General features: G+C 45.3%; 1 protein-coding gene across 2 annotated transcripts in view; it reads right to left on the bottom strand.

Annotated features, from left to right (window-relative positions):
- LOC144178035 (uncharacterized) overlaps nucleotides 1-26,597 on the bottom strand; it is a 151,575-nt gene that overhangs the window by 74,893 nt on the left and 50,085 nt on the right. For both annotated transcript variants that reach the window (XM_077705570.1, XM_077705571.1), the window contains exons 3-4: nucleotides 8,008-8,023; nucleotides 4,103-4,241 (exon numbers count right to left, since the gene is read on the bottom strand). In XM_077705570.1, the coding sequence (XP_077561696.1) occupies nucleotides 4,103-4,241; nucleotides 8,008-8,023 (155 nt within the window). The remainder of the gene's footprint in view (nucleotides 1-4,102; nucleotides 4,242-8,007; nucleotides 8,024-26,597) is intronic.

The following is a 26,597-nucleotide window of genomic DNA, read 5'->3' as shown; positions in this document are numbered from 1 at the left end:
TTGGATGAACTCTCGCAGTCACAACGGAATAGAACAGAAATAAATAGAATAGGTGGCTGAGACCCCGGATGGGATGGTCTTCATGAATTAGCCACTGCCATACCTCACCCGGACTTGAATGATACTAGAGAAACAATCAGAAAATGTCTATAGACCAACATTACTGTTGCCCTACAACGTACAAACATGAATCCCTATTACCACCAAGACCACCGACTGGAGCATGCTATGGCCTTCTACACTCAATTCAAATAAAACCCATTAGAACCATAGGTCGGCACAGGGCCACATCATGGCCCTTCTACACAGAAAAATCGCACCAAATTTTATTATCCTGCATTAGCACCGAAACCCCTGTTACACCGGGAAAATACCACCAGAAAAAAATATCGCCCTCCTTTAAAGTGAGATGCCAGAAACACCACAGCTGGTAATCTGCCCTAGCTTTATCTTTACTCTTTTCAGTTCCGTACTCTACTAAAGCTTTAGTCGTTTTCCATTCTTCCCTTACCAATCTTATCTGTAGGTAGGACAGCAATTACTCTCCACACGCCGTCTCTTTCAGCTAGAAAAGCACGTGCACGTCAAACCTTACGTCATCAATAGGCGATCCCATTCACATGACGCAACCGTCTTGTAGGGCCGCCAGTGCAATCGCCGGATAGGAGAACTACACGGCATACGAGGCAGACCTGGGATACAACAGCTGCGTTGACTTCAAATATGAAAACGTCCTCTCTGCCATAGTTGACAGGAAAATACCACCAAGTTATCGGGAACTTCCCAGCGCTGTCGGCCAAACCATCTTAATCCTCTCTTCCCCCCTTTCCCCTTCCCTTTCCTTCCAGCTGGCGTAAGAGGTCACCGGTAACCACGGTTTTCTGACCACTCTTTCATGGAACCAAATCAGAAGACATTCCAACTCCTAGTATTGTATTTTCCAATAGTTAAACTGATGTCCATAATAACTTTCTAGAGTTAACACGCCCTGCACTTTAACTCAACTCCAGCACATTTATTCTATGGCTTTGGCACGTGTGAACCGGAAGCATTGTCTCTTGGTGGATTTTAAATCACCACCTGGAAATTCCTCATTGCAAATTACACGACAAGATCGGGGTGATATGCATTTGAGGTTCATTTAGCTCTTGGGCTTATTGGGTTAGTCTGGTGACAAGAAACATCCCAGGATGCTGGCGTCCAACTAGGGCTACTCGCCCAGCAAATATAATGCAGTGAAGTTACTGGTAGCTATTCCTTCCGACTGTCTGAAGCCATGAAAGTTGCCCAGGCCCCGAAGAGAAAAGGTCCTTATCTAACTCCATGATCGTCGCATGCCGTATAGCGAAATGATGTTGATTCTGCTAATATTCCGTTAACAGTCATGACTACTCATTCGGCTTTTTTCTATGAGTACGCAAACTTGAGAGATACACAGCGCATCTCTAAATTTTGACGCAATCCGGGCAGCGGTTGCGTGAAGCCTCTATGCTCCATTCCCCTACGCCAACAACATTCTGTACCCGAGTTTTGAACTAGGACATTGCTTTTGTGGCCATCACTGCAACGAACCGTGAGAAAACTGCGCACTTGCACCAAAAACGAGAACAAAGCAAGCCACCTCAACCGCACTGCTTATGACATACATGCGACTTAGTACATGCCACTCATCCTTACATTCTTGGTATTTTTGCAGCCATCAACCATGAGGCAGCTGGAAGTGCTAACGTTGGAGCTCCGCGTTCAGTTGATTGGTTCTACAGAAGAAGATTTAAATACTGGTTGTTAAGGCAAAAGATGAGAGGTGTAGAGTATGAGTATTGGTAAAGTCTTCGAGTGGAGGGCTCAATCATGATGGGTATGATGGACAGAAAAGAGGATGAGGCAACTCCAACGCACAGGCAAAGCAAATCGTGTCGCATATTTATTTGCAGTCCCTCGAGCGGATGTAATGCCACTTTTTATCCGGCAGTTGAGGACGACGTGATGATACTCGGTAAGCACCCGACTTTCGCCTGTTAGAAGGCTTTTGATATAAGCGACGTTGCAACCACCTGACTATGTGCAAATGAGGTGGGGTGCTAGTAGACTCTTCATGGTACCGCGAAGGCCGTTAAATTGTAACCCTAAGAGAGGATTACCTTCCCCATGTCATTCTGACCTCTTTTGAAGAATTGTTACCTGGCAAAAATCAGAAAGAATCATTAACAGAGTAACCTGGTCTGGTTACTCTGTTTCTCTGGTTACTCAAAAAAGTGCTTCCACAGCATCCGCTATGTGGGTTTTCAATTATTTTAGCCGACTTCCCTCCACAGTCTGTTTTTCTCTCTTTTTGGGAGGCGCTGCAGCCTTGTGTGTCCGGAGCTAAGCCTTGCACCATGACACATGCTATCGCAGGGGGCGATTAGTTTGAATTATCCGTGGCGGAGGCCCCTCGGGTTTTAATTTATGGGATTACATAACATAGGAATATATGGTGACTTGGACGGAGCCAATAGTACAGTCCCAATTATCCATCAATTCCAATAATTGAAGTTCGAATTAAGGGGGATTCACTGCATTACCGCATAGGTAGAATTCTCGTTTGATTATCTCTGTGTTGGGTGAAACTAGCGTTAAACATTGCTTATCAACATGTAAATAGCTACTCAAGGACACCAGAACCAATCCTTCAGTTCTTACCCAAAATGAAACGCCAGAAGGAGACATAAAAGCAAACTTTCTGCTTGTGTTCGGTCATGCAATAAATCGGCTGAAAAGATTGACGTTGGTGTAGCACGTGTACTTAGCTTCATCACAATATTTACAGAGCATCGAAAGGCCTACTCGGCCAAAATATATTGATTGGCGTCTTTTTAATAGAGAGCACCTGTTATCGACTAACTAACTCGTTAGGCGAAATGACAATTGGTGGACTGCAAGGGTGACTGAATGTACACCTAGAGACGGGTCTACAAAAAATGGAACGCCAATTACTCAATGCATAGACAAAATAGGGCTTATCTAAGCCAAAGCAAGGCTTGCAGTGGTGCGGGACCGGGGCGATCGAAAGTCCATGGAAGGGGGCTTGGTCTTGCAGCGGTCGTAGTGGGCTGCTGCCGCTGCTGCTTACGATGCTGCTTATGATGATGATGATGGACGTTTGCATCAGACCAAAAGTGTATGCAGCGTAAAAATCGAGAAAAATAGGTTTTGTCCCAAAAATAAAACCTTGGAGGAGAGCCATGTGTCAATGCACTGTAGCACACAATCTTTAGAGGGTATGTTGAAAAAGCTATTCTAAATTTGCCCACTAGAACTTCTCTATAATTACGCTAACCCCCATATACATTTCATGATTACCTTTTATAGAAGTAGTAAACCTTACAACATTACCTACTGCTGTCTATGCTGATAACTCTGTTGAGATCGTATGGGAACACAAAATGGCTGCAGCTCTTGTTTTGTCAAATCTATGCCAAACATATTTTGAAACCCATATCCGATTAGCTGTCTCCAATGTTAAACCTAGTTTCACCTATTGTAGTTCAAAATGCGTTGTAACTGCTGTTGAACTCCTGTGTGCTGTAAATACTTGAGACTCTAAGAGAGGGAAGCCGCCCGGCCAGCCTTTGTCCAGTACAAAAAATTAGATTTTCAAGTTTCTCTGAGCCAATTTAGAAGGTATGCTCAATCACAAATTCCAAACACCGTCTTCAAGTCGTGTTCTACTTGAATTGCACACTTCTCCACTGGTCACACATCCTCATGCAGTGGAGAGCACTAATCTTTTCCACAACTCATTTCTATCACCTTGTGTAGCTACGCTGCCACAACTAGATGAAATGTAGGTATTGTTTGGGTATTTTATTGAATATTGTCCCATCCATGAGCCGAAATCTTTGATTGGAAAATTAGCAAGAATGCCCAAATGTTCTCTAGTGGTGCTTCGGTTTTTATCTTTAATTTTCTTGCTGCATTCAGGGCAAACTATTTTTTTTGTTGAGAACTTTAACATTTGTACGTGCAATTGCTTTACTTCTCTGGAATTGCGAAAATAAACTTTACGCTGAAGTAGACCTCTATTTCTTGTGAAAGTGCAAGGAAAAGAAATTTTTCTTACCTCCTTTCTGTCACTTGGAGCCCTTCGAAAAGGTTGTCACCGGAAAGTAGACTTCTCTCCACAGTGGTTGCAGATGATTTAGCGGTGTTTACGCTGTATTCCACAGGTTTGACTTCCATATTAATTTTGTGGTTAGCAGCTGCAATATCGATCTTGTGTTGTAAATTCCCAAATGATTTCAGTCACTCCCTAAAACAGTCTCGGGAAATTGTTTTTGCTTATACAAAAGTGCTGCGCACTCGGACACCTGCTACGATAGCCGGCCTACGTCTCAACAGCCCTCAGGATTTGATAAGCGCCTTGCGACAGGAATACGAGAAAATTTGGACTGCACTGACAATACTAGCATTCGCTGAAACTTTTATGTGCAGGTATTGTAATAAACGGCACATCGGCAAATTCTGAAGCACGTTGGGTGTTGATCCGCCTTTGTGTAAAACAGAAACGACAGAAGAGCACCGAACTATACAGCGAATAAGTGCGCCTGGAGCCCGTTTTGATAGGGGAGAGGGTTGCTCTTACAACCTTTGAGGCATTGCCCTGGAGCCATGTCGAAGCGTGGCGCCCTCCTGACCAGTGCCGATGCGCCGGTTCGATTACATTATGATTATATGTGTCCGGAGCATAGGACACGTCTAGTACGGGGTACCACCTCGAACAGGGGGCCACAAGGGGCGGCTATTGAGAAAGGTGGGGAAATGGTGGTGAGAAAGTGCCATAATTCTTGCAATAACCGCGCCGACAAGTAATCAATGCCACTGTTACAGCGCGCAACTGTCACCACTGAAACGCTGATACTGTTAAGCCGGTTGCCATGATGTACGGGGAACTAAAAATAAACACGGATAGCGTACTTCGGAAGCCACACATAGCTGTGGGCAGAGAGACCATCGTTTAAAGGACCCTGAGGGCAGCCAACACGGTGGTTTAAAATGAATGCCTCACCTTCTCACAGCTATTTTATAAATACTTCTGTGCCAAAAGATGCCTAATTGGCTGCGAATTCAATAATAAAACATTTATCAAACGTGACTCAATGAGACACTGCAGCCGCTGTTTCACTCACCATAAACTGGAAGGAAGTGAGACAGTAGGAATTTATAGCCGTACAGTTGCAACCGAACACACAGCTACCACTCAGCGGGTGGTTCGGTCAGTTTTGTTATAATATCGTTCTTTTTTATACTCCTATATCCTTTGCTGCTACCCACCACTAATGAAACTACAGCTTCGCGACACCCCTAACCTGTATTGAAGCTTCCCTGAAGAAAAACAGAATTTTCTTCAGAGGTCCCGCCAATGTTGGCCTCAAACCAACCGCTCATGCTTAGATGGCATGCTTCCTCGAAATGCCGTACGGCCACCTGAAGTATGGGCGAATAGCGTCATCCAGACCAACTACGAAAAATATTGCGCACGATGAGCGTTTTAACAACTTTTAGGGATTTAGACGGTATATCTGGTGGCGGCAGCACCGTCTTCAGGCTTTCAGCATTCCTACCATATTTTTTAATGCAACAGATAATGTGAGATTTTTGTGTTCTAGGTGAGCTAATATATAAATCTACAGACCTTTGTTTTAAGTTATCTGTCGCTTTAATTTTGTCAGATAGGGGTCAAAATGCTGAGGTACATTTAAAACTACATAACTGGATCTTATATATATATTTTTGTTTGTCACGGGCGGCCTAATAATGTCAAAGCTTATTGCTGCTCCGATGGTAGAGAGATTTGGGAAACTATACAATAGTAGTGGCTTGTGAATAATAAACAGTATTTTACTTTTGCTTCAATACAAATAGGGCTTTTTTGTTTTAAGATATCCTGCTAATAAGCTTGTTCTCTGCACTTTCGGCTTCGCAGGCACGTTCCTCTCTACCTGCCATAAAGGACCGGCTGGGAACTTGTATGCCCCGCTTACATCCAGAGGGCGATGTTACTGCTCCACTAGTGCCATCGACATTAATCATTTCCTCAGCTCTGGAGGTGCGAGACTGTGGCCATCACTCCCTTTTTTATTCTCTGTCATGAGCTCGTACTAGTTGGGTTGTTCAAATTGTTTTCTGATGCTTCCTTTCATTGGTAGAACAGAATTGATTTGAAGCCATCGTCGATGCAGTTAAATTTAATTTCACTGATTCTTATTAACTTTCGTTCCATCTTCCACTACGTCGACCCTGTGCCTCAGCTTTTCATTGGGTGTGCCTTTGCGAGGCAGAAAGCATCTTTATGACACAATTTTGCCAAGTCTAGCGTTTTAGAGGTGCTAGAAGAGCGCGAATAATTATTTGAACTTCCTATTAAACGTGAAGTGCACTTTAGTGGTAAATATTTCGGACCGTAGATTTTTAGTAGCCAAAACTACACGTATAAATAAACATAAAACCACTTTATTCGTGTACAAAGATAAACACAATGGCAGTAGGCTATCTGAGGCGGCTGGAAAGGCATGATAATTTTTTTTTTTCAAATTAGTGTGTAAGATAAGTTTAGTTGTGACCATAAAGTACTGCTTCCGCATAAAAGGAGTTCAGTCCAGGTATACTAAAAATAAATTTAAATATTATCTGAAGTTCCGTATCGTAACCGAACCGAAGATATTTTTACGTGAACCTACTCAACAGGTACACCCGTCCCAAATAATCCCAGTATACTGATATTGTTTACATCATATAAAAGAAATTGAACCTAATATCTGGATGCTCAACTTCAAATATCGCCAAAGCGAGGCAATGATATGCGACCCAATACATGTGACACCGCGCAACTTCTGTCCTTCCCACTCCTCTAGCTTTTCCCCCTGCCCTTAGGTCCTTCCTTAATAAGCCCAATGGGGGGTCGGTCAACTGAAATAATTTTTCGCGTCTTTTCTCTACTCTAGCATCACCTTATGAGACGTTTTTTTTACTGTTGGTGCAGTGTAAGGCACATAAAGTGCCTTAGACTTGTTCTGGAGCTATTATATTATATTTCCCTTTTACCCCGCATACGTCTATGCGGGTTTTGTTTACGTTTGTTTTGGTATTGCGAACACTACTCCAGCGTCATCTTAGGAGACGTTTGTTTACTGTTGGTGCAGTGTAAGGCATATAAAGTGCCTTAGACTTGTTCTGGAGCTATTATTTTGTATTTCCCTTTTACCCCGCGTACGTCTATGCGGGATTGGTTTAAGTTTGTTTTGGTACTTCGAATACCAAGTCCACATCTCATTGCCATAAGTGACTGCCGCTAGACGCTTTTAGTTACTTGTGCTTTTCCTTAACTATGCCTGTTTTCTCTTTGAGGAAAAAGTTTCTATGTATGAGGGATTTTTCCAGTTTTAGTCGCTGCGAAATTTCTGCCTTCAATATACTGGACTTCTTTATCTTTAAACTGGATGATGGAGCCAATCCACAGGCAGGCAGCAAGACAAACAGACAGTATTTGCTAAATGAGGTTGCTCAAAACAGCCACATGTTTTTAATTGCAATAGCGGCTGCTTAGCGGGTGCGTTGTGCTGCTGAGCCGAATGCGACCTCTCTTGCCCATGGTGCGGCGGACGTTTATATAATGAATTGTAAATGCAAAAAGCGTGTGTAGAGATGGCGGGCACTTTAAAAATACACAGCTGTTCAACATTAATCATCAACCCCGGTGCAGTACACCCATGTTATATAACAAAATACTTAAATCCGAGCTGCAAACAATATTAAGACAATACATTCCTGCAACAATGGCGTTCTAAGTTCTTAAAGAAGGCTAATACAGCCATTGAAGCGTTACATTCCCTAATCAGAATTTATCTGGCAATACAGTATTTACAGAACAAAGCCTACTAGACAAAAGGCTGGCGTGCGTCGATGTTCCAAGCACTTATGGTTGTTTCTTTAAAGTTTTCATGCGACAAAGTAAATAAATTCTCTTACCTCCATTTACAGCAAGCTGAAATATCAAAAGATGTATTTATACATTATTTTTGTCACAAGCGTTTGTAAATGTATTTTATCGTTTTACAGGTAAGGTGATGATCCTTTGGCTTAATGTCGCGTGGGCTTCTGGGCCAAAAAGTGTCTACAAAGTTGGTTTAGAACTGAGGCCTATTTTCCAGAAACTCTTATTTTGGTGGCATAGAAATTCTTTTTCTATTTTAGGTTTGAAAATGGTCATTGTGATATCTTCAAGATAGTTTCAGACCAAGACGTCAGCCCAAAAACAAATCAAGAGAGACCGCGGGATCACTTCCGGCAAACTGTATGATTGATTTATTAAAAATATGAAAACGAAGATGATTATATAGCCAGACATACAACCGGATGCATATTTGAAATCTTTTCGTGCCTCTATCCGCGCTTGCCAAGTTCGCATCCACCTTAATTGCGCAAAATCTCTGAATAGATAGCCGAACATCGTCGCTGTTTCTACAGCTTCTGCAGCTGCCGCCATCTCGATAACATTTAACCGTGGTCCTCGAGCAAGCTCCATTGTTGAGGATGCTCATGAACAGAGCTGCAAAGTCATCGGATGGGGCAAGCGAAAAATTGGGCTCTTCGTGCTGCTGGGCCCAGACGCATTAGTGGGGACGTCTCCACTACTGGATCGTATATTGCTGGCTGCTTACCACGCAAGCCCTTTTCTTGCTAAACTCTTCATGGCAGTACTCTTTTGGTCGGAAGTCAACTGCCCCTACTGTAGCGTCTAGCGAACTGACCGAAGCGGTGGCCGAACGTGCCTGTTGGCGTTTTCTGGAAATCATCATACCCGTCGCCGTCCTTAGCTGTCTCGGATTTTTTGAGGTACCAGATGTCCCGCTTGATTCACAGCAGGTCCGGAGGGGCGGTGATCAGGGGACGGCTCGTGCACATTTAAAATATTGCTGTTTTCACTGGGTAGGCAAGCATGACTTCAGTTGTGAATTTTACTCGATCCTACGGCTCGTTGAATGCTTTATGGTCAAACCATCCGGTCGCGAACTTCACTTTCCCTCGTCAGCATTGGTTTCAAGGATGAACACTCAGCCCAATCGTAAATATTTGCTTTTTCTCTGGAACTTGCATTTCTGTAAACGTGCCCAGAAGAGCTGTCACATCTTTTGTTTCTAGTTGTGCTTCCATTAGCGTGAAGTTTCCAGGACAGTCAAAAGTCACCAAGCTCACGTGCGGCAAAACTAATTCCGGTGTACAGCTTTGGTTTGTGATGGATACCAGCTTTGTTTGTGACGGATGGTCTCTAACAGCTGCGACGAATTTACTGCATTTGAGGTAACTCTGGGGTGAAGGTAAATGACGCTAGCTTTTCGGTATTAGGTAATTTTAGTTGCTGACAATATTATTTTCGAAATGAGTGATGCCATAAATTACGGCTATAATGTTTGCTGATGACGTCTTACTGTTTTCTGCTCTTTTTTATTGCGCTGAAATGAACAGCAAGTTTTGTTGAGCCTTTGTACCCCAGAAAGGCGGGATAACTCAGATTTGCGTTTGGGAGCAATGCCTTGAGAGAGAGGCAGAAATAACTTTATTGAACCGATTTGACGACGTCGTCTCCCGGCGTCGTCGATGGTAGTGGTTCTCTATTCTTGAGACCCATATGCCTCTCTGGCCTCTTGTTCCTTGGCAACCAGCTTCATTTGGTCTTCCAGAGTGCGGCGGATCAGCAAGGTCTCTCATCGCTCGGTGAGGGAGGGGGTAGAGGGAGATTGGTTAAGGGGTTGTGGGGTGTTTTTGGTAAAATCACATTCTCCTATTATGAGGCGGAGCGTGCCGAGTTCTTTTCAGAGAAGGGGCCATTTTTTGGTGTAGCGTTCAGGAAACATTTTATTTTGAAGGAGAGTGTGGGGAAAGGATGTAGCCTGTATCTGTCTTTATATTGATCGCTGGTCTCTGTTCACTGATTTGATTGGGGCAGGGAACAGCTTTTATTTTGTTCTTTATATTATTGTGCTATGTAGCTATAGCTGGTGATGGCGCGTGGCTCTGAATCCTCTGTCCGGCATTCCATTTCTCGGGCGCGTTGGGAGGCTAGTTCATTGCCCTTCAAGCCGGACTGTGCCGGGGTCCATATAAGCTCCACCTTTCAATTGGTAGGAGTGCGGCATTTCTTCAGTACTTTAAGTGCTTCGAGAGACACCCAACCTGCTCTGTAGCTGGCGCATGCCTTTTGGGAATCCGTAGTTATTTTTTTACTTGAGGTTGCGTTAGTGCAAGCGCAATTGCGGTTTCTTCGGCCACTTCTGGATGGGACGTCGTGATGGAGCCGCAGGTGCCGAGTTCACGCCGTGTTGTTATCGCCAAGGTGGCCCTTGTGGTGTCCTTACGTATTGTTGCGTCGGCGTATAGCGTTCTGTAATCTTCTTCTGTGCCTCTTTCGTCTGCGATGGTATATGTACACGCTGCTAGGCAGCCAACGTTGCGTCCTGGTTTCATGTTCCGGGGTAAGGGTTTACTCTCTATTCTGTTGGCCCATTCTTTGGAAAGGCAGCCTTTCTCTTTACTCTCTGCTTCTTGCGTCGACCTGTTGGTATCTGACTGAGTCGGACTCTTTGGTTTGATATGTGAGCTTCGAATATTTTTCTACCGTGTTGTGTTTTGACATGCCAAGGAGTCTTTCCGTTGATGAGAGCATTGGTATTCCCAGCGTCGTTTTGGTGGCTCTTCGTATGATTGCTCTGAGCTGATCCTTGCCTTTCTTAAGTAGTTTGAGGTAAGTTACCATGTACACTATCCGTGACGTAATTAACGCTTGTACCAGTGTGAAGGCATCTTCCACATTGAAGATTCTTCTTTTGTTGGCTACTCAATTGATCATATTGAATATTTGATGTGTGGATTGCTTGAGCTTATACAACGATGCCTCTGAGTTTCCGTTGTTTTGAAAGATGACTCCTAGGATGCGGGCTTTGTTGGTTGGGGCTATGTGGGCGCCTTCTAGGGTGAGAGGTAAGCTGTCTTTTTTGCCATTCTTGCGTCTTGGTTTGATGATCAGAAGTTCTGATTTCTGTGGTAAGCAACTGAGGCCGCATGTTTTTGCTTATTCATGCACGGTCTCTGCCGCCCTCTATAGGGTTTCCTCAATCCACCCCTCCGATCCTGCTTGTGATGTCCAGATTGTGATTTCGTCTGCATAGAGGGCGTGATCTATTCCGTCTATTTTTTGGAGCAGGCTCGGAAGTTGGAGGAGTGCCAGATTAAAGAGGAGCGGTGAGAGTACCGACCCTTAAAGGAGCCATGAAGAGAAAATGCAAGTTGGTTTTATTCGAAAGATTTCGTGTTTTATAGTGCCCCCAGCGCTTGTCCGGATACAAACGGTGCTTTATTCACTGAGAAATTAAAAAATTTAGGTTAAAATTTTGATTTTTCCGCTCAATCGTGCGTTTTCGTGGTTCCAAGTGACCTCACGGGAACCGACCGCTCTGCAGCCTAGAATACCTTCATTCACGCATCCGCCGTACAGGGTAGAGACACGTAACGCTGGCGACGCCATGTTCGGTTGCTCGCTCGCCGCCGAAGCAAGTCATTGTGTCAAAACCGCGCTAAAATTATCGCCGCAACGCGGTTTACAGAAGAAGTTTGAATCATATTGTCTGTTTCGCGTTGCTAGGTCTCGTGGGAAACGAAAAGAATAACGCGTTGAGCCCGTTGGCCCAATTGCGGCGGCACGGGACCGTTCAAAGGTTGTCTCCACCCTGTAGCGGTGTTGGTTTGTTCCCGCGTTTCTTTACGTTCCGTAACCTAGATGGCGCCACCATACCGTGGCAAGCGTTTAAACCTGGCTTGTTTTTGTTCTGGGAGAAAATATTCGTTCCCTGAAACAGTGCTCGCTCGACAAATGGGGTCACGTAACACACCGTTGCTTGCGTCAATCGGCCAGTGTCGTCTGCGACAACCCCAAGCCCCATAGTGCTGTGCAGCTAAACCAAAGCATGCTGTGCGCAGTACGAACAGCAGAACGCATCAGTACTTCTATGTTTACATGTGCTTTCGTAACTTCCACTGTTTGTCCCATCATTCTTATTGCTTTGTAAAGAATGTGCCCTAAATTTAAGCGCAAATCGCTCGTTCGTCTAGTTTGTAAGCTCTACCTAATTTGCGTCTGCTTCTGCCAGCCTCCGCCAATCGCAGAGCTTAGCCCATGTGACATCACAGGTTCTGTTGCGGGAAATGAGCTGGTGGGTCGCATGACCATTCCCGTTTTTCCTAATTATGTAGCTTATTTGAGCGACGTTTACGTTAAAATTGGTGTCAGTATGATTCTAACGAGACAATCTTTTGAATGAACCAAACTTGTGTTTTCTCTTCATGGCTCCTTTAATGTGTTCCTCTGACTCTCAGGGCTATGGGTGATAAATTTTATTCATCGCCTATCTTGATCGTTGCGGTGCGATTGCTCAGAAAGTCTTGTATATACTTTAGCAGGGTGGCGAGTTAGGCGAGTTGGTGTAGTTGCATCTTGTGGAACAGCGCGAACTAACAGGGACACAAAAAGAAAGAAGTGGACAGGACTAGCGCTGACTTTCAACTCGATCTATTAGAAAAGACGTAACTACTTATACATACACACAATCCTCCTCCCCCACCACGCCACGTGCCCACACCAGCCAATGACATACTATCAAGACCAAAACACTCCACTGTTGACAACGCACATTTCCTAACACACGAACACCTTATCGCGACGGCCGCTCCAGATAACCAAATTCTTTTTGAGAGTTGATGGAATCATACTCCATAAGAAAGTGGGGGAGAGATTGTATCAGTGAAACATCAGTTGTCCTGCACGAAAAAGAATTTGGTTATCTGGAGCGGCCGTCGCGATAAGGTGTTCCTGTGTTAGGAAATGTGCGTTGTCAACAGTGCAGTGTTTTGGTGTTGATAGTATGTCATTGGCTGGTGTGGGCACGTGGCGTGGGGGGGGGGCGGAGGATTCTGTGTATGTATAAGCAGTTACGTCTTTTCTAATAAATCGAGTTGAAAGTCAGCGCTAGTCCTGTCCACTTCTTTCGTTTTGTGTCCCTGTTAGTTCGCGCTGTTCCCCAAGATGTATATACTTGAACGTTCTTTCTCCGCAACCCGTCTGTCTTAGGTTACGGAGGATGCTTTCGTGTGAGACGTTGTCGAACGCTCCTTTCAGGTCAAGTGCAAAGATAGTTCGTGGTGCAGGATTTTTTGCCTTCTTGATGACCAGTTCATGTAATTGAAGCAGTACGTCGTGGGTGCTCAGATGTCTCCGGAAGCCGTACATGGTAGAGGGCAGTTGTTCGGTGTTATCTAGATGCCTTTGGAATCTCTTGTATATCATGCGCTCCACCAACGTCCCTCCGCATGACGTAAGAGATGGGCCGCAAGTTGTCCACTTGTGGCGGTTTCCCTGGCTTGCGAATGAAGGGGGCGTCTGCATCCTTCCATTCTTGTGGTAGCTTTCGTTTATTCTATGCCTCATTGGCTAGCATCAAAAGTTTCATTCGGTCTTTGTCTTTGAGATTCCTGAGGAGTTTTTACGTAATGTTGTCTGCTCTTGGCGCGCTGCCTTGATTGCTTTCCTCGATGGCAGCAATTAACTCATGGTCAATGAAGTCTGCGTCCATTTCGGCGTTGGCGGCTCCCTCATGCCTGAGGGGGGGGGGTGTTGCTTCTTTCTGTCTTGAGGTATTCATCCGTGAGATCATGGATGAGTTGCGTTACGTTTCCGTCATATTTGTTTTTGCAAGAGCTCTTGCGTTGGGGTTCTTTCTTTTGAGTGTGTCGATTAGGTGTCTTAGTAGTTTCTATGTCTTTTTAGTCGATAGTGTAGCCTGGAGGCGGTCACATAGCTTAAACCAGTTTTCCCGACATAGTTGTACCGCATATTCGGCCGCTTTTTTGGTGAGCTCGTTAATACGTTTTCGGAGCTTGCAATTATGCGTTGTCGCTTCCCGCTTCTTGTCAGACTGTGCCTGGCCGCCCACATGTGGCTGCGTCGGCTGTCTATGAAAGCTGTTTGGGTGGCTGTGGCTATCGTTTGCGTGAAATTCTTGATTTCTTCTCGCTGTCTTTGGCCCATTCATCATCCATCTTGCAGTCTTGGCTTGCCTCGTTACCTTCCTCTTTCTCTTTTTCTGTTTCTTTTCTCAGTCGGTCTGAGCCAGTAATTTTCGCGAGGCCTAATTTTGCCCTGATTTCTGTCCCTTCCAGGGTGATGTGAATTATGTTGTCCGATCCGAGGTTTTCCTCCGTATTGCACCAAATGGCGTCTAGGTTTCCTCGTATTAGCGTAAGGTCCGCGGTGGTGTCTCTTGGTGCCTGTTGTATTTGGTATCCCTGGTTCGTTGATAATTTTGAACTCATTGCTTTCTATCGCTTTGAGCAGTTGGTTTCCTCTTTTGGACGCATATTTGTAGCCCCATGTCATGTGGGCTGCGTTAAAGTCCCCGACCATTATAACCGGACTTGTTTTTGCTTCTTTTATGCAGTCGATCCTGGTGCCCTCGAAGTCTATGTTCTGGTTTGATGGTCGGCAGTACGCGTTTAGGATGAAGATATTCCTGTCTCCTCCCACTCTACTGCTGTGGATTTGTATGAGCGTGTGTTCGCAGCTCCGTTGGGCGGTCATATGTTGTGGGGCCGCCCCGTTGCTACGTACCATGGTTGCTGTGCTTCTTTCTTCGGGGTCCGTGTATTTGACTGATCCGGAGGGTATAAATTTCCCACTCGTTTCTTCCAAAGCTATGATGTCTAGTTTCTGTTCCAGTTTGTCTATATATAGATGTAATTCTTTTATCTTATTTTTGACTCCCGGGCAGTTTCATTGTGAAATTGTTGCTGTTTCTTTCTGTTTTTCTTTACTCTTCATTTTTTGTTTCTTGGATGGTATATTTGCGTGCCGAGCTCACTGCTCGTCGCTTTTTTCTTATCTCTTCTCTCGCTTTTCGCTTGCTAGTCATTGCCTTGGGTTTGAATTTCGCATCTAGCGTCATAATTCTCACTGTTAATTGATTCCATTAGGATTCAAAGCTTTCCATTCTTGTTGTTAAGTCGTTCACTTGTTTGGAGATCTTCGTGAGCATAGCTATGACCGTCTCAAAAGTCGGAGGAATGGCGGTTTCCGCTGTCGCTTCTTCCATAGCTACGGCTGTCATCTCTTTTTTAGTATTTTGCGTCCTTACTTGCGTTATTGGTGGCCCGACTAGCATCTGTGGCGTGATTGGTGTTGATTATGAGGTTTGCGTTGGCTATGCCTGCGTAGTGCAGGTGGTGTCTTTCTTGGCTACTTTTCTTCTAGCTATGCTATCATCACTGCTTTTGTTCTTTGATTTACTGAGCGCGTCTATGCGTTCCATTATTGCCTTTATCTGACGATTCTGTCTTTCTATCATTTGCTTGAGTTTTGAGCACTGACTGGAGTCTTAGTACTTACGAGGGGGGAAGCGGGAGTGAGGGGAGGAAAGTTGCTTTTGCTGAGAGCGATGGGAGTCCCCACCGCCAAGCCCAACTGTTTCTCGGCGTCGTTGCTCCTCCAGGGCTCCGACTTGGGACTAGAGCGGGACTACCTCTTGCGAATTCCATTTGCCCATGGCGATCTGGTGGCGCTCTTGCTTCTGTCCCTTTTTGTTTTCGAGCGATACCGCCGCTCGCCCGTTCCTCCTGCTGCCGCCAGCTGTTGCGCGGGTCCTCTGGGTGGTGTTAGTGATGATGCTATTAGTTGCATTAGTTGTTGGTCTTCTTCACTTGGGTGTTGCCTTTCCCAGCGTCGTTTGTGTATGACGTAAGGGGTCTTAAATCTTGCCTTGGATTCTTTGTCTGCGCTGACATGGTTCCTTCCGCAGAGGCTCCATTTCGGGTTTTCGCAGGTGGGATTGTCTTAGGGGTTCTTCAGCCGCACCCTCGGCATATTCGGTCTTTAGGATTGGGGCATATGTCCATCCTGTGGCCGAGGCGGCCGCACCGATAGCATAATTCTATTTTCTTGCGGTACAGCGTGCCCTCTAATAACAGCTTGCCGTACCTGATGTAATTTGGAACTTTGTCTTCGTCAAAGGCTATACCACCGTCGTTGTTGTCTTGCCGATGTGATTGGCTTGTAAGGCGGTGGGGTTGTAGTCCTGGACGATCAATTCGTTGATCTCTTGATTTGTGTCTGTTAGCGGCGCTTCTCTGATGACGCCTTCACGGTGCCGTGGGGACCGTTTCATAGGGGTAATTTCGTTTGCTGCTCCGCTGATGTTCAGAATTCTGACAGCCGAGTAGCGGCCTGCGTTCTATCTGCTTGGAGTACTGACAACGATGATATTTTGTTGCTTATTCGGGAAGATGACTTCATGAATAACTTTTCTTTGGTGCTAACTCCCGCACCTGTCAGAATGGCGCGGCTGCCTTCATATCTTGAAGTTTCTCCGACGTTCCGGCCTCCTCTGGGATGCATGACTATCTTGGGGTCTTTTCTTGGTACAAACGGCATTCTTGCCGCTTTTAGTAGCTTTCCCTTGAACGCTCCTCGCTTTGGTTGACGCGGGCTGGCGACTGCTGCTGGCTGTGCACCGTAGGACGACGTTAGACTCAGCTTGCTCTCCTGTGATTGGGTCCTTTTTTCACCGGCAACTTGCATACGAACGTTCTAGACATTTCTTCGGCACAAGTTCCTCGCCTTCAACTTGCACTCGCATGGCGGACACCATTTTCTTGAGTTAATTCTTCGCTAGGGGCCCCGGTAAGGTCGATGAACCCACCAGGGCTGCGCTGCGGAACTTCACTGAGCGCAAGGCTGCTTTCAGCGGCGTGGCGTTCACAAAAAATGTTCGCTAAAATAAACAAAAATCACTACTTTCCCACCTGAAATTTGGTAACTACGTGGTCCTCGCAACTTTGTGGATGCCGTTGTGCCGAAATTTCATTGATTAGGGGTGATGGTCCGGGCCTTTTGTCCAAAAACCGTCAAGCCGATGCGAGACACCTTTGCATTCCACCGCCTTCTGCCTTCAATACAGTCCAGTAACACTAATAACAGTTCACCATTTTTGCCTCTGAAAACATACTGTCGTGGACCACATACGAGAGTGGATTTATTTTATCTGGTACGTTGATGACATAACCACGTTTTTCTCGACTTTAATAAGATGCTGAATCATTCGTGTAGCGACAGAGGTACCATTGCGCTCTTCACACTTTTGGCCATCGGTTTGGCGTCTGGACGGTTCTTGCCTCGTTTTTGCCGGTGTTGTTCCACACATATTGGTGTCCGGCACGCGTTCTTTGACCGCCAATCAGTGAAATTGTACTTCAATGGAGTTCCTGGCCACACGGTATTCTGACTATATGTTCCGCACGTCATGGTGGCCGCAAAGGGGTAAAATGCATGTTCTATTCGTGTTCTCGTCGTAAACAACACGTGCGTGAACGGATCTGGCTGCAGCACCAGCGGACGCTTGGCTTATAGCAGGACACCGAATCGTTAGCTTTGCTAACGATTCGGTGTCCTGGTAAGGTAAGGTAGTTTTGGGTCATCAGAGTCGACATCGGCAGAAAAACGCACGAGGTTATTGTCTGGAGCTAACATGGGAGGGGCAGCCTGCGTGGGCTGAGTCTCCGTCAACGGTCATTTTAATGTCGCGTGGCTGTTGACGGTTTAAAATTCAGCCCAGCTGTCTGAGGGCCCCACATAACCTTTCATATGACCTGGAAGGCGTTAGAGGAACCATATCTGAAAGCATCTTCTTTTAGCAGCTAACACAGTTTTCATTTACTTTGTTCATTTCGCGCCTTTCTCTACGTTTTCGGTCGCTGCCTTCAGCAGCCTCATAACCACGCCATGAAGAACCCTCCTCAACAAAAGCAAAGCGTACAGGTCGCCAGGTTGGAGAATCTGGAGACGGTACTATTGCTCCTATGAGAGTTGCCCTAGAGCGGTCATTGTGTGTCTCCACCAGCTGAAACATTCTCCTTGATCAGAGGTAAGAAGTGAGGACCAGCCATGCAGACCCAGGCTTAGGACAGGGCAAGGCACTCTATAAAGGTCTCAGAGAAGCGGGATTCTAGTATCATCCAGCGGATGGTTCGGGAAACGGTTCCTTTCTGGACATGCGGTCAATTCCCTAAGTTGCGCGCCCACTAATGTAGCAGATAAAAACTCAAGGGAGGCCACGGTTGTTAGTTTGCGGGGTCATGCCTGACCAAACCGGGAATGATCCCCTAATGACAAAGCCGGTATGCTTGTGATTATGATGACTGTCCATACACAGCGGGAGGTTTACCAGCAATATTCATCATTTCTGTGAAATATCACGTCTTAAACCTTCTAAATGACACCGTACGCCTTCTGGCGGTAAGACATTGAAACAAAGAATGTCCTTTAAAGAGTAAACATTTTCAAAAGAAAACAAGAATATAAGGTCGTGTACTTAGGATACTACTTTATGCCGGTCTAAACGCTATCCTAGAATGGCTTCATAAACTGTGCTTGATATCATTCTTATAATTTCCCCTACCCACGCTCTTTAAGTATAAAAAGTGGTGCAAGTGTTTCGTGTTTACTGGGGACTCCCAACCCCTATTAGAGACTGACCCGTAAATTTCCACGTTTATTACTGTTAGTGTTACTAAAGCAAAGTAGCTTGGCTTACGGGAATGTTCTACAAACCAAAAAAGAATTCATTCCTGCAAATAGGAATATAAATGAGACGTTTATTTTAATTTCGTTGTAACGTTTACAAGCTATTAGCGGTAGCATTTAATGAAGCCCGGGAGTGCCTATTTGCGTAAAATAACATGCGCGAAGTTTTCTCCAAAATCTCTGTTCGTCGGGATAGGTACTGGTTGGCATCAACCTTAAGATTTACTGTGTAGACACTGCAATGGCCAAGATATAATCAGAAAAGCTTTATTAAGTTAACAAGCCTGTGAAATCCTGGTACATTGTCCAAAGGAACCAATTGGCATTTACAGCAAAATCATATGTCAACACGCCTAATGGCTTGAATGCATGTGACGTTCGTACCTGAAGGTCGGCAATTCGCGTTGCGGCCAAGCCACCTTTCTTCGAAATGCTGCTTAGTTTTTGGTGTAACTGATATTTATTTCTTTTTGCGCGTGTGGTTAATGTATCGAATACATGAGGTAGTACGTCATAACTGGGAAGTACATCCTAATTTTAAAGTGTCTAGTTCCAGCTACTGAGCCGCACTTCCAAATCCCACCTTAGCCATGTTGTCTTCCTTAGGTCTCTTCTTTTAAAACATCCCGCTCACTGTTAGGATATAGATTAAGCCACGTGATGTGTAGACGAAAGACTTGTGATTTGAACCTGTTTTATCGCTTTGGATTGTTCGTCTTTTGACGCGATTACTCCGATTACCACACTGGCCATCATTCACCCGGCAGAGGAAGGTACCAGGCTGATTGTTTTATTGTAGTAGGAGCCAGTTCAGCTCGCTGGTTAGCGACCTTGGCTTCTCGTCTGCTACCAGAGTTACTATTAGACATGAACCAATTGTATTTTCCACGATTTCAAGGGGGACCATTTTAAGAATTCTTCTACGAATCCACTCTTAAGCGGTAAAAATGCAGCACCGCTGCCAAAGAACTCGAGGAACGTAACTGAATGGGTGAAGCAAATATATAGGCAGATCGGCAGCGACAAGCGAAAACAACTCAGGGAACTTGCACTCCCGCGTAAGAGGTGAATGACGAAGGTGTTGTAAGTGATTATAACACAATAGTGAGTGTTAGTATTATTGTGGTGTCGGTGTTGATGTAGGTGGAATGGAATTTCAATGATCTTATGTTGAGCAAGGCCAGAGGGAACTGGTCGTTTTAATTGACGTATTTGTACGCCACTCTGCAAGCACGACTTTTCGTCTCGAGCGGATTCGTTGCACGCCGAGCATCTTGGAGAGCGGCCTCTTCCTCTGCCCTACAAACTATGCGCGGCCGGGCAATGTGGAGTCAACGATCACCTACATCAGCTTGGAAATTCACGTGACGGTTCTTTTAAGGTTCCGAGTCAATGCACACGACCACACGACGACGAACGAACAAGGGGCCTACAATATCACGTGTCTTTCTCTTTCCCATCAACTGTTCCGATGATAGGGCAAGCGCTGGAGATTTTTGGCCAATATAAGAGGGTACGGTTATTTTGACGAACATTCGCTGAATGCACGCATGCATAAGTGCTCAACATTTTCGTGCTATGTTTAAAACTGCGGACACTATAAACAAACGGTTCGCTCAACAGCTTCCCTGTTAAAATTATGCCATGCCGCCAATTTATTCCCTGGATGTCGCTGGCTTGCGGGCGGCTTCTAGCCGTCTAAACGCGAGCGACGGCGAAGGTACGTCACTGTCACTGTCGGGGCAGCGGCGTCTTGTAAAGGTTTTTTTGCTCGTTGCAGCCAGCGACACTCTCAGCTTACTCTACCAATTACTTAGGTTTTCGCGTGGCTTGTCCCCGTCGTGGCACGTGGTTACCCGTTTGCACAAAAGTGGTCATAGCCTTACAGGCAAGTACGCCGGAACTGTACATGTATATACTGATGGCTCTGTGACTGCATCCAGGTCTACCACGGCTGCTGTAATTCCAAACCTATGCGTTACCCGAGGACTCACACCAGACCACAAGACAACAAATACTGCTACTGAGTTGGTTACCATACGGGAGGAGATTCGGTTAGTCTCCCGTGAATCAGCTCGAGCTTGGACCCTGTTTTGTGACTCAAAGCCAGCACTCCAGGTCCTGAACGGAGTTATGAGGCAAGGACTTTATTATGCCCTTGCTTCGGAAGTACTAGAATTAGGCTCGTTGGCACTGCAACAAGGACATGTCCTCCCCCTTCAGTCGGTACCAGGCTTGTGCAAGGACGAATGTGCGAGGAAGAACAGACTTTTGCGGCGATATCAAAGCGGAGCCAACACCTAATGAATCAGACACAATTACGACGTTTAATATCTGGGAAGGTAGGTTTTTATTGCTATGACTATTGCCATAAACTCAGCATAGAATATTGGCGGGAAGTCCGGTAGGCGAATCGAAAGCGACCAGTTGAGTTGTGGACTGAAAATCCCCACACCCGCTCTCTCCTCAAGTTGAGACGCATCAGTCTCTACAACCACGTATGAATCCAAGCTAGCCAGATAGTCGTTCAACAAACCCGTTGGTAGACGTGTAGGCAACATATTCGCTTTGTAAGGAAAATTGTTATTAAAGGTTAGAGGAAGAGGGAGAGCTTCCCAGGACATGTGCATAACCAACGGAATGTTAATATTAAGGGGTGAAAGTAATGTCTGGGCATACACACATTGAGGGCGGTATTGGCACCACGAGTTAAAACATATAGCCGGTCGAGCCACCATCAGCGACAAATGCCTGCTGAGGGGCGATTCGAAAATTCTAAGCATCGTCAGCGCAGTTAAAAGCTTAAACCAAGACTCTAGTGCAGGCAACCGGGACTCTAATGCAGGACGTTATTAGCTACGTATTTCGGAAGGCCGAGACACAATCTCAGGGCAAGTCGCTCCAGTAGTATAAGCGGATTAAGTTTGTACATTGGCGATCCCGAAAAGAGAGCACTGCCAAATTCTAAGAAGGGGCGCACGTACCCGCTGTAAAGGAATATCAGAAAGCGTCTTCTTATCCAAAACTTCCGGTTGCTAATTCTTCGCAACAGGCCAAGTGCCCGTTCCCCTTCGTCGTAATATGCTTTATATGATGCCGCCAATCAAGCTTACTCTCATAAATATAACCCAGGTATTTTAAAGTTGTTACTTGCGGAATAAACTCCTCTTGGTATCTGAGGCAGAGGGTAACAGGCACTGATACGGGGAAAAGAAGGACCGTGCACTTGGCAACTTTTTTTCGACAAATTCAGACTTCACAGCCACCTTTCGACAGAATCTACATAATTTTGCGACACCTGGTAAAGCTCATGGATGTTCCGTGCTGCTGCGAAAAAGGCTATAACGTCCGCATAAACATAACCGCAGACTTCATTGCTGGCAGGAATGCATCTCACCAGTATGTTACAAGGAACCGTAGAAAGCACGGACTCTTGTGGAACGCCCCTTGTCTGATGTAGTGTGGAAGTCTTAAAACCATTTTTCGAACAGAAGAACTTGCGACCACATTAAAACTGCTCAATCCATGAAATACTGTAATTCGGTCTTTAGTTTAGCTATAATGAAAAACACTGCACCCGCTGTGTGCTGCACGTACAGATCCTCCTTCTCGTCCTCTTCCTTGCGTGGCTCATCACAACCACGTTACATTTAGCGCGATGTTCAAATACAATTTACAACAGGGACCTTGGCCAGACGCACAGCGTTCCCACAAGGCGTTTAAAGCTTTGAGGACATTTCTCCGCAGCACCGGCCTCTCAGCGGTACTGTAGTTGAGGCCAGTCCAGCTGAACTATAACGCATGCACAGTATAAGCATAGGCATCTTCTGTACATAGCCATTTGTTCATTTCTCTGCCATCTTCATCTCTCTCGTCCTCTATACACGTTCTTTCCTCTCCTTTCTCTTGCCATATCCAGAATAGCAGGCCAAATAGGATACAATCAGGCCGACCTTTCTGTGTTTTTGTCATTTCAATAAAATTCCTCTCTCTTTTTACCCTAGTCTGTCGACATTGTGTCACACGGTCGACAGCGCGGCGCCATTGGCGGGGCCACATTGGAGACGTGACGTCATTCGCTATGACTGGCCTTCTAGAACAGGTTTCTTGCCGTGGGCTTCGGTGGTACCCATGGGCAACGCCGAGCGCCGGTGCTGCTTGATGAGCGAATTTCAAATTTTTGAGCGTGGCTATAAATTGGGAGGTAGCATCCGACTAGGCAGTGTTTGCCACACTTCTGAAAATATTTGATAAAAAAATGCCACTAAACCTTGTCTCAGCGGCCCTTTACTTGGCGTGCGTCCCCTAGATTCCCGTTCACTTGTTTTGCCCAACATAAATCTGTGCGAAGGCGTTGGTTTTTTTATTTTTTCGCACTCTCGTAGAGCAGTAAAGACTAATAGGTGAAAGATTTCACAATGTTAAAAATCAGAATTTAAGATTATTTGCCCCACGCTCATTTTAAATGGTTTACTTTTTAGTGTGCGCTAAAATGGTTGGATGCTGACGGACAAATTTGGTGCTACGATGGGCCATGAAACACAGTGACGTAAGCTTCTCCTTGATCGCTTCGTGTTTTGGCGTGCGGTGAAGGAGCTGCAGGGTTCAAGGTAAATAGCCAGCTGACGCGGTCCGCCTATTCTTCTAACGCGTGATAAGCTGTTGCCTGTTCCCTCTGCCCTCACTTGCGGCGGTGACACACGAATGCTGAATTCCCATTTACGCATGCATAGGACGGAAAATCGCATATGGTTAGTATATAACTGGGTGCGCGCTCGTGACCAAATCGCCAGTTCTACCTAGTGTGTACAGTGCCGAATGTAGACCCTTAAATTTATTTAGGAAGCTTGTTCACAACGTTCAATTTTGGCACATGGCGGATAAAACTCCAGATGTAAAAATTTATTTTTATTTGTTGTTATATGCATAAACACAGATATGATAACATCGGACGTGACTATTCTCTGTCGCCTTTTATTTAAAATATTTACTTACGTTGTCATTTAGAAATTTCAATGAGATTTGCGGCAGCAAATATCATTTATTCCTGCATAATAGTGTAACAGCGATAACATGCATGCATGCGAAGATTTGTACTCAACGAATTATTTAAAATTTGACGTCAAAGGGCGAACTTTCCTTTTGTGGCAACTTCTCAGTTGTGGCGCTGCGTTCGTCCAGGCTCAATGTGCAATGCATAATTCGATTCAACGCTAACCGAACATGAGCAGCGAAACGTATCGTTCAAGATTTCCGAGATACTTGTTTCCCCAGGGTAGGTTTCGCAAAGTGAACGGCGCTCCTTGAGGGAGCAAACAGACGCCATAAATGCTGAGACAGGGTTACAATCAATAAATGCAAACGTATTTCCGCTGCTTTTCACGCCTTGTCTCAATTGTAGTAGGCACTATACGCCTGGTCTATGGACGTATTCCGAACTGCTATGAGAAAATGATTGAGGTATAGTGGTGGTGGCACTACTGGCGTTGGCATGTTTACGTTTATTCGAGCGACTCCTTAAGCGTCCTGTTGTATGTTGCGGCGACGGCCATTGGCTACGCCTACATTAACAGTTGTGAATTGCAGGCACACACCCAAATTCCATCATCTGCGCTGATTTCAACACAATGAACTATAGAAACGTGCACAGTACAATTCTCGTGCACAATGTTTGTTGAACTACTTAAAATTGTGATATAAAACCTCTTATTGACGGCAGCATCACCTTCCTAACATATACAACAATCAGCAGTTGTATTCTCAATTTCTTTGTGTCACATAGCTTTATCCATAAATTTTCTTGGCGTCAGATTTTGAACAAGGGGCAGTGTTTACTTGCCGATTTGAAAGTCTTATCAAGGTGCAGTTGTTAGTCAAAGTTAAAGCAAAGTCGTGCGCAGAGATTGGGAAGCCTTCCAAAATGGCACTGATATATGGGAATAACCGCTGCTCCTCATGACCATGACAAACTACCAACTATGGTTAATTTTCTGAAAGAATCAGGGATCACAGAGAAGAATTGCCTAGATATATAGGCCGATCCAGAATATGAAAGGCCACGTTGCATTCGTAGGCGTGCTGAGCGTAACGCGCGATGTACTAAACTTTGAAGGACTTGCAGCGGGATCCCAATACCCAAAGACACGTGACGCCTTATAGCGAAACGTTACGTAGGCCAGCAACATAAGAGTGCTTTTTGCACAAAGTAAGATGTCCATCACCCACTAAGGCGCATTTGTCGCAATTTAAAGGGTATGCGCAACAGCAACCAGCAACTTACTCCATTGAATCCACTTTCGTAGCACGAAGGCATATGAAAAAAGAATCTGCTGAGGACTATTGTCGGCTAATGTCTACAGTAACCATGCCTTAAATATCTCTTCATTTTGTCCCAGAGTGAACACCACCCAACTCCGTAGCCGCAATTAAACCTTTTTTATACGAAAGCTGGACACGGCTATCTCAGATGTCAATAAAAATTCTTCGATAGGATATGAGGACGTGACAAACGAACTGATTTTCCATCGGTGTCATTCTGCCTGCGTACCCTTTGTAGAATGCTACTTAAACGCGGCCCTGTGCTAGTGTTTCTGTAAAATGTAAAGTAAGTATAGGTACGTTTACTGCAGTAATAAAGCCTGGAAATCAACCGACAAGATTAGACTCATTCCCACCCATAGCCTTGCTATACTGCATTTGCATAATAATGAAAACACTACATTGAAGAGCGTAATCTAGTAGAATAAAAGTAGAAACATTTACCAACATCATATGAATTGCTTCCGTAAAACAGACCGGTTGTGGACAACGTGATAGCTCTCGTGGCTTCCTGGATTAAAGGCTACCCCCAGGTACAACAACTGTTTATGTGAACGGCAGCAGCCTGTACTTCCCATAACAGCGTACAGCAGTGCCTCAAAGAGCCGTCTTTAGTCCTCCGTTATTCAAAGCTACGCTTATCCCCATATAGTGTGATCTCCTTCCGGGCGTCACAATCGCAATTTATGCGGACATCTGCATTTTGTGTGCGGAAAAGTCACGTTGTAAAACGCGACCGAGACTAAGAAAAGGTTTGATGAATGTATCTGAGTACTTTGTGCCCTAGGGTCTCCGTCTTTCTTCGAAGAAAAGCGTTGCAATGGCATCCACTGCAAGCAAATGACCCATTACCTTCGAAATCTGGGCGATCGTTGCCTGCAATGTGTGCAAACCCTTGGCGCCTGTACTCGTATCTCCGCGCGGGTACAAATTATTGTGTAGTTTGCCAGAAGTCGCTGGGGCAGCTACTGTCGATCGATAATGCAACTTTGCAAAACATATGTTCACGGCTTGCTGTGATACAGCCGGCCTGATCTGCAACGGCTGTCACCCACATGCAAAAAGCCGCTCAATGCTGCCAGGAATAAATGCCTTCGTTCATGTTTTGGCCCACCTAAAGGACCATTTCTTACTGGAACTGCTTGCCTGCAGGTGTTAGTAGACTGCAGGACGTATCTCGAATATATTTCAGGCTTATGCGGTACACAAACATGAGCCCACTTGCAGTCTGTGAAAAGAGATGACCTGCAAAGCTGCACGCCTTTGACAGAATGCACGAAACAAAACAGCTTTTTGTGTATATTACGACTGTGCATACTTCCTATCCAATTACCCGAATAAAATTTCGACAGACCGGAGCTTTATGACAACGGAAAAACGTACAGCTGTCTGTTTCTGAACGGCGTCGTCGGCATTTTACTGTTTGTGTAACACGCCAACCCATTACACTGAGGCCACTGGGGCACTGTACCGGTGGCATTAGGGTGTTTGACGGCCACCTTTACACCTCCCAGAAATACAACGGACATGTCATCAGTAAGGGCACGAAAACTTTTGCTTGCTTCTGCTAGCCCCTCCCTTCACCCCCAGGCGTGCTGGCTTAAACCGGCAACCCGTCATG

The sequence above is a fragment of the Haemaphysalis longicornis genome, unplaced genomic scaffold, assembly GCF_048455015.1.
Source record: "Haemaphysalis longicornis isolate Haplotype H1 unplaced genomic scaffold, Haemaphysalis longicornis Haplotype H1 scaffold_39, whole genome shotgun sequence".
Taxonomy (NCBI): Eukaryota; Metazoa; Arthropoda; class Arachnida; order Ixodida; family Ixodidae; genus Haemaphysalis; species Haemaphysalis longicornis.
Note: the sequence above shows the minus strand (reverse complement) of the source record. Positions and strands in the feature narration are given on the sequence as shown.